Raw genomic sequence first — 14,741 nt, 5'->3', positions numbered from 1 at the left:
CAGCTGCTTCAGTCTGAAAGAGTCCTGCAGCCTTCCTTAAGTACAGGGGGAGGAGCCAACCACTAACAATCAAATCAGGATCACCTGAGTAAAGGCGACAGGGAGAAGCTTGTAACACCAGTGTTAATTTTGTTGACGAAGACTATGACGAAAAATATTCGTCAACGAACCTTTTTCACGGACGAAAACTAAATAAAAAGTCAGATATGATGACGGACACTTTAGTCAACGAATAAAAATGAGACGAAAATGTTAGAGAGGCATGAATGGAGAAGAGATCCAATCAGAACTAATCTTTTAGTGGGACAAGTTGGAAAGAAAAAACAAATATGAGTTTGCAGAACTTCGCACAGTTTCGAGGACGTTTTCACAACAGTGAGGTTGTTTACATTATATTTAGTTGTGTTTAGTTGCACACAGTCTTAGTTACACAGCTTTGGCTGATTTCCGTTGACTTTGCTCGTTAGCAACACGCTAACGTTTTGCAGTGCACCCAGTCCGAGGGCAATGACATGTCTCATGAACAACAGAAATGTCAGAGCTAGGTCTAGGACGAAAACGAAGAATTGACATCTGGTCACACTTCACATAGGACATCAAGACCGCCGTGAGGCAAAAATCTTGAAGCGACATTTACAGACGACTCATCCAGAAATAGATGCAAAAGTAAAGGCCTTTTTATAGTTGTGCGTCAAATTGACAGCACAGGGGTCTGCGTCTGCTTCTACGCCGGACCCTACGCCGTAGCCTGACGTGCACCTCTTGAAAAATGTAACTACACGTCGCGGTGACGCACGTCGCTCGGCCGTGGCTTGGTAGCGTTGCATTTCCCCCGACTCATTTCCTGGTTCTCCTTCTCCATAAACAATGTGAAATCAAGGAGAGAGTTAACTTCTACTGCTCCAGATTTTCCACCGTGGTCAGAAAACACAGGGGAGACACTTTGTTTCTCTCACTATGACTCTAGAGTTGCTACTCGCACCGAAGCTAATCGCCGGCACTCTCTCACTTCTCCCTCTACCACACACTCCCCCCCACACACACACACACGCAGCTCGACGCACACACCAGCGCACAAGTATAAACATCAGGCCACTTATGTAGGCTCCGCACAACTGTAAAACGGCCTTAAGCATACACGCTAAGGTTATTTTATCAGATAAACCACAGTGTTTCCGCTAGCTAAACTTGGAATAAAATAGAAGCTAAAGGAAACTACCTCTGAAGGTAGTGCCTGATTAGAAGATTGTCTCGCTGAATTAATAGGAGTATAAATATTTAATGTCCTCAAACTGAATCAAATGTGTACTATTATAGTAGATGTTGTGGTGTTGTATATGACTGGACAAAGCAGGGCTCCAGACTAACTTTTTTCACTAGGAGCACAGTGGTCCCCCAACTGAAAATTTTAGGGGCGCAACCAGAAAATTTAGGGGCACACACCGTAAATTAACATGCTAACCAAATATTCACCACCAACTGGGTCAGACAGAGGTGCACTTCCTCCTCCACTGGGAAAAACTCTCTTCACTAAGAGATTTACACCTTAGAAAAATAGCCAAAAAAAGAAGCTGGTAGTTATCCTAGGAGAGGTGACAGCAGCTCCACTGGCAGCTAAATATGTATCTGCCTGCCACAGCCTGAGGGACACAACCACTTTAGGATCCCCCTTCACAGACCCGCTTAGCTGGAGCTCTGTCAGGATTTCACAGACGAGCTGTGCTGTGTAGGACTTTAGAAAGAACAAAGTTTGGAAGTTTTTCAAGGATATTGCAAATGAACCACGGTTGTAAATGCAGTGTTCCAGACTGTACAACGGAATAGCCTACTGGCCCAGAGAAAAGTGTTTAGAATGTGTATATTGGACAATGGAGCAGGAGTTGTGGATCTAACGCAGAGGCACTGGCAGAGGACCTTGCAGGGGTTCACTCTCCACGCTTACTAGCTATTAGTTGAGTTGTGATTCTTTGGTGGAGGTTTTTTATGTCCCAAGGGTAACGTTACAACTACACTAGTTACAATGAAAGTGTCGAAACATTTTGTCTTGGTTACAGCCACTGCAGCCGGCTCGCGTCCGGGCATGTAACAGACAGTGTGAGTGTGTGTAATATGAGACTCCAATGTGCTTCACACTGCGAGCGGGTACGCGCCACACACGGCGGAAAAGTTGAGAGAAAGGAAAAAGAGACTGTGCTGTTGCGTGCGTCCTTGAGAACTGTAACTTATGTTGTCAGTTAATTGTAGCATTGACCGGCATGAAATCGGCATATGTCAGGCTGACCTGCCGGTGGTCGGTCATGGTGAAGCACGGATTCGGTAGTCGTCATGTTGAAAGTAAACATAAAGCTGCTCGCCGTCCCTGCGCTATCGTCGTCACGTAAAGCCCGGCTCAACGGTTGCGATTGGTGGAAAGCCCGCCTCAACGGTTGTGATTGGTGGAAAGCCCGCCTCAGCGGTTGTGATCGGTGCCTCAATTTTGGGGACATTGGAAATGGGTTTGAATGGGCTCTTCGCCAGACAGACTTGCAGAGCAAATCTCAAATTTGCCAGAAGTTGGTCAGGGTTTACCCAGGCTATTTTAAGACTAGACTAAGACTAAAACTCTTATGATATTTAGTCAACTAAAACTACACTAAGTTTAAATTTCCATTCTCTCTAAAAGCTTTCTTACAAACTGAGCAGTTAAATGGTTTCTCTCCTCTCCTGTGTGGTTTCTCATGCGTGCCTGTAATTTTTCACTCTGTCTAAAATCTTTCTTACAGATTGAGCAGCTAAACAGTTACTTTCCTTTGTGGATTCTCCTTTGCAAAGGTAAATGACCACTCCGTCCAAACTCTTTCTAACAGACTGATCAGCTAAATGGTTTCTTTCTTGTATGCGATCTCATGTGCCTCTTCACATCTCCATTGGTGCCAAATCTTTTCCCACACTCAGAGCAGCTAAATGGTTTCTCTCCTGTGTGGATTCTCATGTGTGTCTGTAAATTTCCACCCACTGTAAAAGCCTTCTGGCAAACTGAGCAGCTAAATGGTTTCTCTCCTGTATGAGATCTCATGTGCCTCTTCACATCTCCATTGGTGCCAAATCTTTTCCCACACTCAGAGCAGCTAAATGGTTTCTCTCCTGTGTGGATTCTCATGTGTGTCTGTAAATTTCCACTCTCTGTAAAAGCTTTCTTACAGACTGAGCAGCTAAATGGTTTCTCTCCTGTATGAGATCTCATGTGCCTCGTCACATCTCCATTTGTGCCAAATTCTTTCCCACACTCAGCGCAGCTAAATGCTTTCTCTCCTGTGTGGATTATCATGTGCGTCTGTAAACTTCCACTCTCTGTAAAAGCTTTCTTACAGACTGAGCAGCTAAATGGTTTCTCTCCTGTGTGAATTCTCATGTGTTTCTGTAAACTTCCACTCACTGTAAAAGCTTTCTTACAGACTGAGCAGCTAAATGGTTTCTCTCCTGTGTGGATTCTCATGTGCCTCTTCACATCTCCATTGGTGCCAAATCCTTTCCCACACTCAGCACAGCTAAATGGTTTCTCTCCTGTGTGGATTCTCATATGTTTCTGTAAATTTCCACTCACTGTAAAAGCTTTCTTACAGACTGAGCAGCTAAATGTTTTTTCTCCTGTATGAGATCTCATATGCCTCGTCACATCTCCATTGGTGCCAAATCTTTTCCCACACTTAGAGCAGCTAAATGCTTTCTCACCAGTAGTACATCTCGAATCACTAACAGGGAATGTATCATTATTCAGAGAGTTTAAACCTGACTGAGGTTCTCTGGTCTTCTTCCAATCATCACTGTCATCAGTCCCAGGTTCAGAAGCGTCTCCAGTCTTGACATCAGTGTCTGGTTGTATATGTGTATCTGGATCTGATTTCATGGCTGGTTCTGGTCCTCCACAGTCCTCTCCATCAGCTTCCGTTTTGATCTCTTCAGTTTGTCTTTGATGAAGCTGTGAGAACATAGGTTTCTCTTCATCATTTTCACTCTTCACAGGGACCAGAGTGAATGTGAACTTGGGGATATCAGCCTCCTCGGGCCCTTGAAGCTTCTCTTCATCCTGACTGATCCGAAGTTCCTCCTGTTCCCCTTTAATGTGTGGGTGCTTTGTGTCCTCCTGGTCCAGACTGGTGCTCCACTTCTGCTGATGTTCTTCACCAACAATCACTTTCTGGACATCTGAAAGTAAAAGTGAAACAAAAACTAACAGGTATTAATGTGAATCTTAATACTTTGATAAGTAGCGTTATTCACTCTTTATAAATAGGTGTGTCAGGATTTTCAATTAAATCTCGATGTAAAGATTCTTTTTTCCAGCACTGATACTACCAATAATAAGGGGGACATCCATGCAATATGAGTTTACAGAGGGTCAGCTGAGTGCACCATGAAGTCCAGTCGGAGCCAACAAGCTTTAACAAATGTTTGTTTACATAACTCACAGGGGAATGCAAAATGACGTCACACTGGTAGCTCAAAAGAAGCATAAGGATTGTCCAGTTCTGTTGTTTCTAGGGATGCAACAATTATAGACTTTGTTGGTACGATTATAGTCTCAAAAATAATCACTGTTTCGTGATTATTATGCATTTATTTCACTGCTAATGTATGAAATCACATGAAAACTGTAGATTTTAATTTATATATAGCTGCCTTTTGAAAGAGAAATAACTAACAATTTTGATTGTTTTGAAATGATTATATGATCAACCTTTTTGTTTAAATTCAGTGCTGGGTGGTATGACCAAAGATTTGTATCACGGTATTTAAGATATTCACGGTATATCACTGTATTTTCTTTCTTTTGCTCGACTGGGTCTTTATATAGGTTTATAATGGCTTATTTTACTGTCAGTTTTCAGTACTGTCAGAATATAAAATGAATCATTTCAATGTTATCATGTTTAGTAAAAGTTTTCATTACTAAAGGGTTTGCCTGGCTCCACAACATTATATAACGTTATATGAAGGAGAATGCATGAAACAGTTATAGAATCCTAACAATTTTTTTATTGTCTAAAATACAAAGTAGTAAAATAAACTTAAATTGAATGAATACACATACAAACAACTTTAACATTTTTTCCCTTTCAAAACAAAATAGTTGTAAGATAGTTGTATAAACACTACCTTGACCACAGGTAAGTTAGGTTGTAGAAAAGTGGGCGAGTGAACATAGCTCCCGCTGTCAGCCTCCTTCGTTGTTTGAATAATGTTAGTAGGTTGGCGGATGTATTTCAGCGAGGCAAGACATCTTAAATCCAGTGTTTTATTCATTGCTCTGAACTAGGGCTGAAACGATTCCTCGAATAACTCGAATAATTCGATTACAAAAAATCCTCGATGCAAAATGACTGCCTCGAAGCTTCGTTAAATCAATGTTACCAACGTTTTATCGCTGACGGACGGCGTTTCTGCACGGAGCATTATTACTGTCACACAGACTCAGTCTGGGGGGCTAAGAGAAGAGACAGGCTGGAGAAAACGACAGAAAGTGTCCAAAGTTTGGAATCAGTTCAAACGTAATTAAAACTCTGTACAGTATGTCTACTGCAAAATCAAACTAGCTTACCACGATAATAGCACGACGTCTAACTTAATCATCCATTCCACGAAGAGGACTGACTAAAGTAAATCACAGAGTCATATGGACGATGAAACTACACCAAACACAACAACTACCAAAAACAAAGACAAGAAAATACGTAGTGGTGACCACGATCTGATGAGCCGACGCGTTGACTATCCCTTCGGAAAAACAGCTGATTGTTGCGCATCTCTCTCTCTCTGGAGAAACAGCTGATCAATGATCTAATAGCATAAGTGTAACAGAGCTGTGTGACATTATAATCAAATATATAAATGAAAATAGGTTGAGTATAACTAATATTTACATATAGGCCTACTGTATATACAGATGATTCTCAGGTTGAAACTTGTAGTTCTGAAAGTTAAGTTGCACAACTTAATGTAATGTTTGTGTAGGTTTAATGTATGCTTTAGTTTGAGGTTGATATTTGGAAAAAAAAAATCTTTAAAAACAATGTAATATGGCACTTAAATGCACTTAATGTTTAGTTTTTTGAGAGATGATATTGTAAGCAACGTAGGAAATACAAATGTTGCTTTTTCCGAAAATATTGCCTGTTTGGGTTGTTTAAAAATGCAAAAACAAAATTATCCGATTAATCGATCGATAAAGTGCTAGATTAATCGATTACAAAAAGAATCGATAGCTGCAGCCCTACTCTGAACCCGTCTTTCTCAACTGTCTGTAGCGGGACCGTAGGTGGATTGTTATTGCGTTCATTATGTTCCTCAGCTGCATGCTTGAAGTGACATGTCTTTAACGTTAGCACGGCTGAGTAACATTAGCGCAACAAAGTAATGTTAAAGCGACAGGCAACAACAGTGGCTAAATTATGTCCGATTTTTTTAAAGAAAAAACTTCGGAACAACTCTTGAGTATATGTTGTTCTGGTGTATTTCCGGTCTTTCTTCATCCTCTAACTTTCTTCTTCTGTTCTCTGCAGTAGCGACCGGAGCCTCTCCGAGCTCAACAGACTGTTATGCTACCTGGCTAGCTAGATAGCAGCTATAATGTTACCCTGCATGCCGTTCGGCGGTGTAAATTTGTAAATGTAAAATTATTAGTGTCAGAAATAGCTTACGTCACAAATTGTTGCATGCTATGGTGTTTTATCCTGTTAGAGAGTTAGATGTGGGTTATTAATTGTTATAAAGTTACTACCATGAGGGAGAAGGGTAAGCAGTTAACAGGGCTCCCATTCTCAAGTCACTTGGAGAGCTCTCTGTGGCAATGCAATGCAATTACGGTATATGAAAAATTCATATCATACGGGAAATTAATATTGATATGTGGTACAAACCGGTATACCACCCAGCACTACAACAACATGGTTGTCCTTAAGAAGCACTAAATGCTTGCTCTTGGGGGAATTACTGGAATTTTTGAGTCTTTGTAAATTATAAAGTGTGGTCTAGACCTACTCCATCTGCAAAGTGTCCTGAGATAACTCTTTTTATGATTTTATATTATAAATAAAATTGAATTGAATTAATAAGAAGTTGGACCTTTTTATGGCTAGAAACGGCCCTGCTAGCTGGTATGTCTAAAATTTGGAGGAGCTGCGATTAGCAGCATATTGCCAATGCTGGATACACATTTATTTACAAATACTGCGTTACTTGTCAGACAATCTGGCAAAAACACAGGTCTTTCCATTCATTGTGAATGCCTGCGACAAAAAGTTGTGAAAATTCATCTTTTGGAGAAAAGCAACCCAAAGTCACCCTATGGTGGACAATTAGGTTACTGCTAATCATTCTGGTCAGTCTGCTTTTAACTTACCATGAAACATTTTGGCCTTTACCGCTGCCACAAAAAGATTTTAACCCTTGTGTTGCCCTTCGGGTCCCAGTGACCCGAAGGACAACACAAGGATTATGTACTTCCGTTTACTTTGTTGAGAATTGCTCTCTAAACAAGGGTTAATACATCACCTTAGTTCTTGTTTGTACAGCATTTTGGTCAGCTTAAACTGTGTTTAAATGTGTTCTAGAAATAAACTTTACTTACTTTACAAGAAACAGGGTTTAGAGAGCAATTCTCAACAAAGTAAACGGAAGTACATAATCCTTGTGTTGTCCTTCGGGTCACTGGGACCCGAAGGACAACACAAGGATTAACACTATGAAGGTAAAAAACAAACAAGCACTGAACGCCCAGGAGTTTGTGGTGATTGTTTCCTGCCATACATAAGAGCAACCCGTGGTTCCATTTTCCTTTGTGTGCTGATTGGCGATCGTTAATCGACGATTGAAAGAATGGTCGGTGAATGGTTTACTGACTTAGTATCAGAACTAAAATATCTAGAATCTGCAATCCTTTTAAATTATTTTGCATTAAATGTTGAATGAAAGCGCATTCACTTGCATTTCATATTGCCATAGTTTTTTGATCTCTTCATTTAATGGCAATGTATTTTGCAAATTTTCAATGCAATCCTCAATTCAGTTAAAACTATTTTGACTAAACATTAGAATGAAATCTTGCATTTCATTTTGCCATGTTATTTTGGTCTCTTTTTCAATTGGCAATTCAATGTGCCAGTTACACAGCGCCCCCCAGTATATTGCATTAACATTTACTTGGTCAACCAACCCAGTCTCATGGCAGTTTGTGATATGGTCACGAAATTTTATCTATTGATTTGTGTACACGGACACGTTCATCTCGGTCTTTTCATGTGTTTCGGCACAAATTTTAAACTAATGTATTTCAATGGGAAGCATCTTTCGTGATCACAGCACAAATTCTTTCTGCCAGTCAGGCTGCAGCAGAGAAGCTGTATACAGCTTTGCTATCATTGGTATATTTAGCCCAGTAACTGCTGTTTTAATCAACATTTATTCACCAGATCTTATCATGGTTTACATGTATCTCTTTTATTGTTATTATTTCGGTCTATTTCGGCCAGGAAGCTGGATTGTTTTGTTTATTGATATTTTTAAAACTATAGCGCTATATCTATCAATATTTATTTAGCTGTTATCATGGTATTCATTTCTTTATTTTAATAATATTATTTTGGTCTTATTACCATTGAAATATTACAGTATTCTGTAAAACAGAAAACTACGATATGAGCCGAGCTGGGCATTCATATCAGAGAATCGGACAGCAATCAGCGGGTTTTTAACGACAATATCGCTTCAGTGTACATATATTTAATCAGTGATTTTGTCACCAGCAACAACACATTGCTCAGCTTGGTTCCAGTAAGTTATGCACCGTAATAACGTTTTTTAAAAATCTGAAATATTCCGGAAGTGACGTAGTAATTACCGCTCTGTGAAAGATACAAATACATAATATTCGTAATATCTATTTTTTTGTCTAACGTATAATAATAAAATACAGTTTCATTTATTTGTCACATGTAGCCCTATTGTTTGCTCGGCCGGCCGGCGGGAGGCAGCTATCTGAAATGGAATGAAGCCCATTCACTGCAGACAACAGAAAAACAGGAGCCAAACCCACCCACCCCGGAAGAACTACAAGTAAACTAGCTTTGTACCTGTGAAGACTTTAGGATACTCCCTGGGTTTTTTGGGATGGGGAACACATTGGGGTCATCGGATTTTAAAAATGAAATTGTTAAATAGGGGAAAGTAGCTTATTACCATATTTGACAGTATATAGGGGGTGGCTCAGTATCACAAGTAGACCACACATAAGTTTCATGTAAATCGGATGATGTTTGTCGTATAAGGCTGATTCCTGTTGCCAGCAGGGGGGCGCTATTACCAAAAGTCAATTCTGGGCCCTTTGACTTTCCGGCAGATATGACAATGTACACTCAAGTTACAACAACTTGTTTGTTCATCGATAAATGCTCAAAATGGCCGCCACGCGAGCCATTTTTGTGCGCCTATTCCCTTAAAATATGTAAATTTTCACCAGGCTCGATTAATTTGCCAGAAGAAGGAAGAATTCCTTCAGTTTCAATAGGGCCATCGCCACTGTTGGCGCTCGGGCCCTAATAACAATGAAAAAGTAACTCTTCTAATGTGAACTACGGATGGGCATTCGATTCAATTTTCTTTGTCGATCGTCGGGAGAATTAACGATCGACTATCGATTAATCATTACTATTTTTATATTAAAATTAAATATTTATTTAACTTTTTATAAATTAAAAATGCAATGAAAATACAAAAATACAGCGTGTTTTCCTAATTACAAGAAAAAAAACTTGTGGCAGTTAAACTGGAGGTTATAGATATAGATTATAGATATAGGCGCTGCGGTGTGGTGCTCTGAAGCAGCAGAACCTGCAGTTGCGAGCTAGCATTATTAAACAGAGTCCCTCATTTGTTCCAAAATAATAACTTAACCAAAAACATAATACTTAGATCTGACAGGTTTTGTCAAAATGTAACTCAAAACTATCCAAGGCACGGACAAAGCCTAATAAAGAATTAACAGTAGACTAACTCACATACAACTTCTGCACCAGTCTACTGATTTTTGTTGAGAAAGATAAGCATGTTGACATCATCTGGGGTCAGACACGACCGCAACCTGGTGACCGTCAGTCCAGCCGCCGAAAACACCCGCATTGCTGGGATGCACAGGTCGCCTACCTCCGCGCTAACTTGGCCAGCCCGGGGAACCTTATTCCGTTCGTCGTAGTGAGTTTCCACCAGTCTGGTGATGGTACGTCGTGACGGAATGTGATATGCTGGTTCCAATATCCATGTCAATGAACTTGCAGGTCCCTTGGGTAAGTTTCTCTGCTCGTTGTGCATCGCAGCTCCTCCGTGCTAACGCCAAGTTTATGCTAGGTTGAGACAGAGCAGGATGCACCGCGGCCACCACCAACATTAACCATGGTTGGGTGTACTTTGTTTAGTGGTAGGCTACATCATTTGAGTTGTGGCCGTGTTGTACTTATACAATGCATCTCAGCGTTTGCAGTGAACTAAGTTGTTTAAAAAAAAAAAATCTAAATGGTCCCACGCCACACTTGGCTGTGTCCTCTTCATGATTACTTTTGAAATCGAAACGGAAACTCGCAGCCAGGTAACTGAGTATGGAGTCAAATATTGCCCCCAGGTGGTCAAATGTTTAATTGCTGCCACACTGTGAAATTAATGTAATTGCTTCAAGACTCACACTACGTAACGCAATCAGCATTAGTGTAATCGATAACAAATTAACGTGATCGACGAAATTCTTAATAATCAATTATCGATCGTCAAGTAATCATGCCCATCCCTAATGTGAACCATTCTTTGTTGAACTTTAATGCTTTACAAAACACCAAAGCAAGTAAGGCTGTGACTACTCTTCTGAAGTGATTTTGGAGAGGGACATTAGGTAGTTCAATACACTGGTTGACTACGTTTCCAGCGCCGTGGCTCCAAACCGTAAGGTTAGTTGGGACGGACGCCTTGTTTCTTTAAGCTAACTATATTAGCTTTAGCCTGGCTGGTAGCAGCTTTCTGCGGTGAAAAATGGCCGGGAGATGTCGTGATTAAGTTGCATTAATCAGATGATTTAGTTTGTCTTTGCAGCGAACATAAAACACGGACTACTGTAGCTTCACTACCCATGGAAAAGATGTGCATCACTGTGTCAGTGGCAGCTGCCACTTACGGTACTTTTCTACACACTTCCCATAAGAAACACAGTTGGACTAACGTTACGTCACATACACACGTTGCCCACATGCCACCTGTCTTAAAAAGGGAAGGGTCGGCTGCTAACAATCATGTAAAAGGAAAACTGTGAAAGTTGACTTTTCTATCAAGCGGCAAAAAAGTTTTAGCGCCAACATCGCAACGTACTGCGATGTGACTATCGCGCATGCGCACATCACGTAACTTTATTTTAATGGTGCTTAACAAATGCACATTCAGAAATGTAAAGTATTTTTATCGTCATGTAGGCCTACTGTATTATTGCCTCTGCCTCATACAGGCTCTGCCTCCCTCCTCTCTGTCTTAACACTGAAATAGCAATCATATCTAATGTAATGAAACTTCCATGGTAAGTGGAGTAGGCCTACTGCACTGTAATTCCTGACTGCACTTGAATGCAGCTTTAATTTACCGAGAAAGAAATGAGAGATTGAGACAGACTGTTTTGTTGTGTAAGTTTTTTTTTTATACTTTCTTGTGGCAGCGATAGAGGCAGTAATGTTTACTATCAGGACTCTCTCGCTGCATCAAAACACACTGCCAAGTCTGAGCGACAGTTACACGACTGGCCACCGCAGGGTGACGTCAGATTGACTCGGTCTCAACATTTCACCGCAGGCCGCTGCAGTTTTTTCTGGTTCTCCCCAGGGGCTTTTCACGCCACAGTACTATCCCAAAATCAAACAATTTGGTCAAAGTCTAGAGCCCTGAAAGAGATACAAAATAAAAAAAGGTGGTGATGATGTCATCAGCGCAGTAGAATGAGTCGGGTGGTGGCCGTTACGAGTCCCGTACAGTAAAAGTAAACATCACTGCCTCTGTCACTGCTACAAGAAAGTTTTAAAACACCAAAGACAAGCACTGAACTGCCCAGAGGCCTGTACTACGAAGCAAGATTTGGGGTTACTGAGGTAACTTCAGGTTCTACCCAAGGTTGTGTATCACGTTACCGGGTTAAATTGCCATGGTTTTCTTCATGAATGATAGATTTTAAGCGGAGGGAATTACGTATCTTTGTCAGCTTCTTGGCAGTATGATGCCAATACGGCCATCGGTTTGAATTACATATGTATGTATGTATGGTATGTATGTATGTACACACACACACACACATTATATACACATAACTTTTTTTGCTCCCACGATCAATTAACTGCCAGGGTTGCAACCTAAAGAACATAGGCTACAGCAATGGAAGTTTACGGAATGCACAAGTGTAATTATGGTTAGATCTTTTGCCTGACTGATGGGGCAGTAATATTGATAAGTCTTGTCATTTATGCATTTACAGCGTCAGCTATTTTTGCCAGCTTTCCTTCCTGGGTTAGGAAGCAGCGGCTGTATTGCTTTCTGCCTGTAAAACCGTGTCTGTGTTCTTCATGTATCGTTTGCTCTTCTTATGTAAAATATGCGTCTCTGGTACACTTATCCATTTTTTCGATTGGTCGTATGGCGCAAACATCGCCTCTTTTATGTGGAAACGCACGTCTCCTCAGGAGTTTTTGCAACAGCTACTGTTTGCCAAACAACAATACACAGCCACTTTTTCTCTTTTCTTTTTCTCCTCCTGTGGAATAAAGCTTTACTGTTTTACAATCTACATAGATAGCACTAGTAGACTTGTACATTGCTGATTAAATATATAACTATTGACCTCAACAAAACAAATAGTTCTTGTATGTTTTGAGCTCTGTCTCTGGCTCGATCATCACTCAATGTTTCCCACACTGGATGCTTAGACACAGTACTCCCCTTTCCATGGATGTTTAATCACATTAGATATGATAGCCATTTCAGTGTTGACAAAAAAAGACAGAGAGGAGGGAGACAGAGCCTGTATGAGGCTGTAATACAGTTCACTGACATTGGTTCGACGGCATTCTGCTCACTCTTGATAACAGACCGTTGATAAGAATAACAGACAGTTGCTATGCATAGCAGAGCGTCGCCATGGACTAAGTGTGGTTAATTTATCAGCTGTGGCAAAAAGTGGAGAAAAGTGGAGCACCTCCTGTCTCCAATTCAGGCATTGACAGCAGCTTTTACTTATTAATATATTTTTTTTCAGTTATGACTGACTTTCAAACTAGATAATAATAAACCTTATATGGAATTATAAACCACAGCCAGCTCATACAACAATTAATCTCCCCCAACATGGTAACGTTAACGTTAAGTAAGAACAAATATAAGAAGAATATAGAACATTGTAAACGTCTCCCACCTCTCCACTGGTCAGCTGACAGTTTCCTCTCAGAGTTCATGTTGAAGTGTCTCTCCTCAACTTCTCCCCGACCTGTAATTCGAGAAAAATACTAAGCTCACAACATATCCAATAACACACGTTGGCAGTAGCTAGCTGCGGCTAACGTTAGCTTAGCGCGCGGACTCCCTGCAACAACAGCAGTAAACGCGTTTCCGGTCGGAGAAAGAAAACAGACCTGCTCTTTGTAGCTCCGTTTCAGGTTTTAAAATCTCATGCAGCAGTTTGGGATGTTTCTCTCTGGAAGGACACCAAACACTGGCGCCTTTCACTCCGCCATCCTCATCACGAGCTAAAATGCAAACAATGGGACGGAGGTCGTAGCGTCTTGCGGGACCCGGAAACACAACTTCCGCTACACACTGCCCTTCAAAATAAAATTGTTTTAAGAGTCGATTTTACCCACTGTCCTTAAATAAGATGAGTGGTTGACTGTAACTTGAGTACCTGCCCCTTTGCCCCTTGATGCCCAAATTGCCCTTTTGTCAAGGCAAAATAAAGAAAGAAATGTAATTAAAGGCCCTTTGTGAAGGCCTGCCCAAATCTAACTATTAGTAAATTAATGAATAATAATTTATTCGTAAATAAAATGAACCACATGATGACCTCTCACCTGACGACCTCATCCAGATCGGGATGATTTGCCGCACGTACGTTTTTCAATATCTCGCACTACTACCAGAAGGAGAGGATCTTCAATACCGCGGCTGCTGGTAAGTGCTGTTCTCAGCGAAGCGGAGTGTTTGTAATGTTTACTGATTATTATTATTATTATTATTATTATTTTACAAGAACGACGTGAGGAGAGCATGGAGCTGTTGTTTATATTGCTGTGTGGAGGGGTTAAATCGGGCCGGGGCTCTCCGGGGCTCAGCCCCGGCACATAAGCCTGCTCGTTTGTCCAGATGTGCCTGCTTGCAGTCTAAATATGTCACAATTTTGTCTCGGCGGAGATAAGATGAGAACAATTAGAACACGGCAACAACCCGCCCAGAACTGCAGACAATTCAACGCGGGTCAACTACATAACGCCAAAGTGTCTCCGTCGGTAGATAAAATGACTTCTCCTAAAGCTTAAAAACCCTTTTGCAGCGGTGGAAGCCTGGTGCTTGGAAGCTCCAGCGGCTGCTACGAGTTCATGTCGCTGACCAAGCCGTTGAACCGGTCCTCGCTGTCGCATCTCCTCCAGCAGCAGGGCTCCGAGCCGGCCACGGAGAGCCCCACTCGGCGCTGTGTGTGTGTG

The 14,741-nt window shown here is 41.1% G+C and overlaps 1 protein-coding gene across 1 annotated transcript; it reads right to left on the bottom strand.

The window, feature by feature from the left end:
- Window positions 1-1,055: 1,055 nt before the first annotated feature.
- LOC120554230 (zinc finger protein 501-like) lies at window positions 1,056-13,810 on the bottom strand. Its single transcript, XM_039792989.1, has 3 exons — window positions 13,677-13,810; window positions 13,460-13,531; window positions 1,056-4,185 (listed from the first exon to the last, which is right to left on the bottom strand). Exons 2-3 carry the CDS (start codon window positions 13,497-13,499, stop codon window positions 2,852-2,854), a joined length of 1,374 nt encoding a protein of 457 aa, XP_039648923.1. The 5' UTR covers window positions 13,500-13,531; window positions 13,677-13,810; the 3' UTR covers window positions 1,056-2,851.
- Window positions 13,811-14,741: the final 931 nt, after the last annotated feature.

The sequence above is a fragment of the Perca fluviatilis genome, chromosome 24 (assembly GCF_010015445.1).
Source record: "Perca fluviatilis chromosome 24, GENO_Pfluv_1.0, whole genome shotgun sequence".
Classification (NCBI taxonomy): Eukaryota; Metazoa; Chordata; class Actinopteri; order Perciformes; family Percidae; genus Perca; species Perca fluviatilis.
Note: the sequence above shows the minus strand (reverse complement) of the source record. Positions and strands in the feature narration are given on the sequence as shown.

Coding starts and splice junctions, on each gene's coding strand:
- LOC120554230 (XM_039792989.1), bottom strand. CDS start 13,499: ATGAACTCTGAGAGGAAACTGTCAGCTGACCAGTGGAGAG. Junction 4,186..13,459: donor GTCAGCTGACCAGTGGAGAG/GTGGGAGACGTT, acceptor TTTTACTTTCAG/ATGTCCAGAAAGTGATTGTT.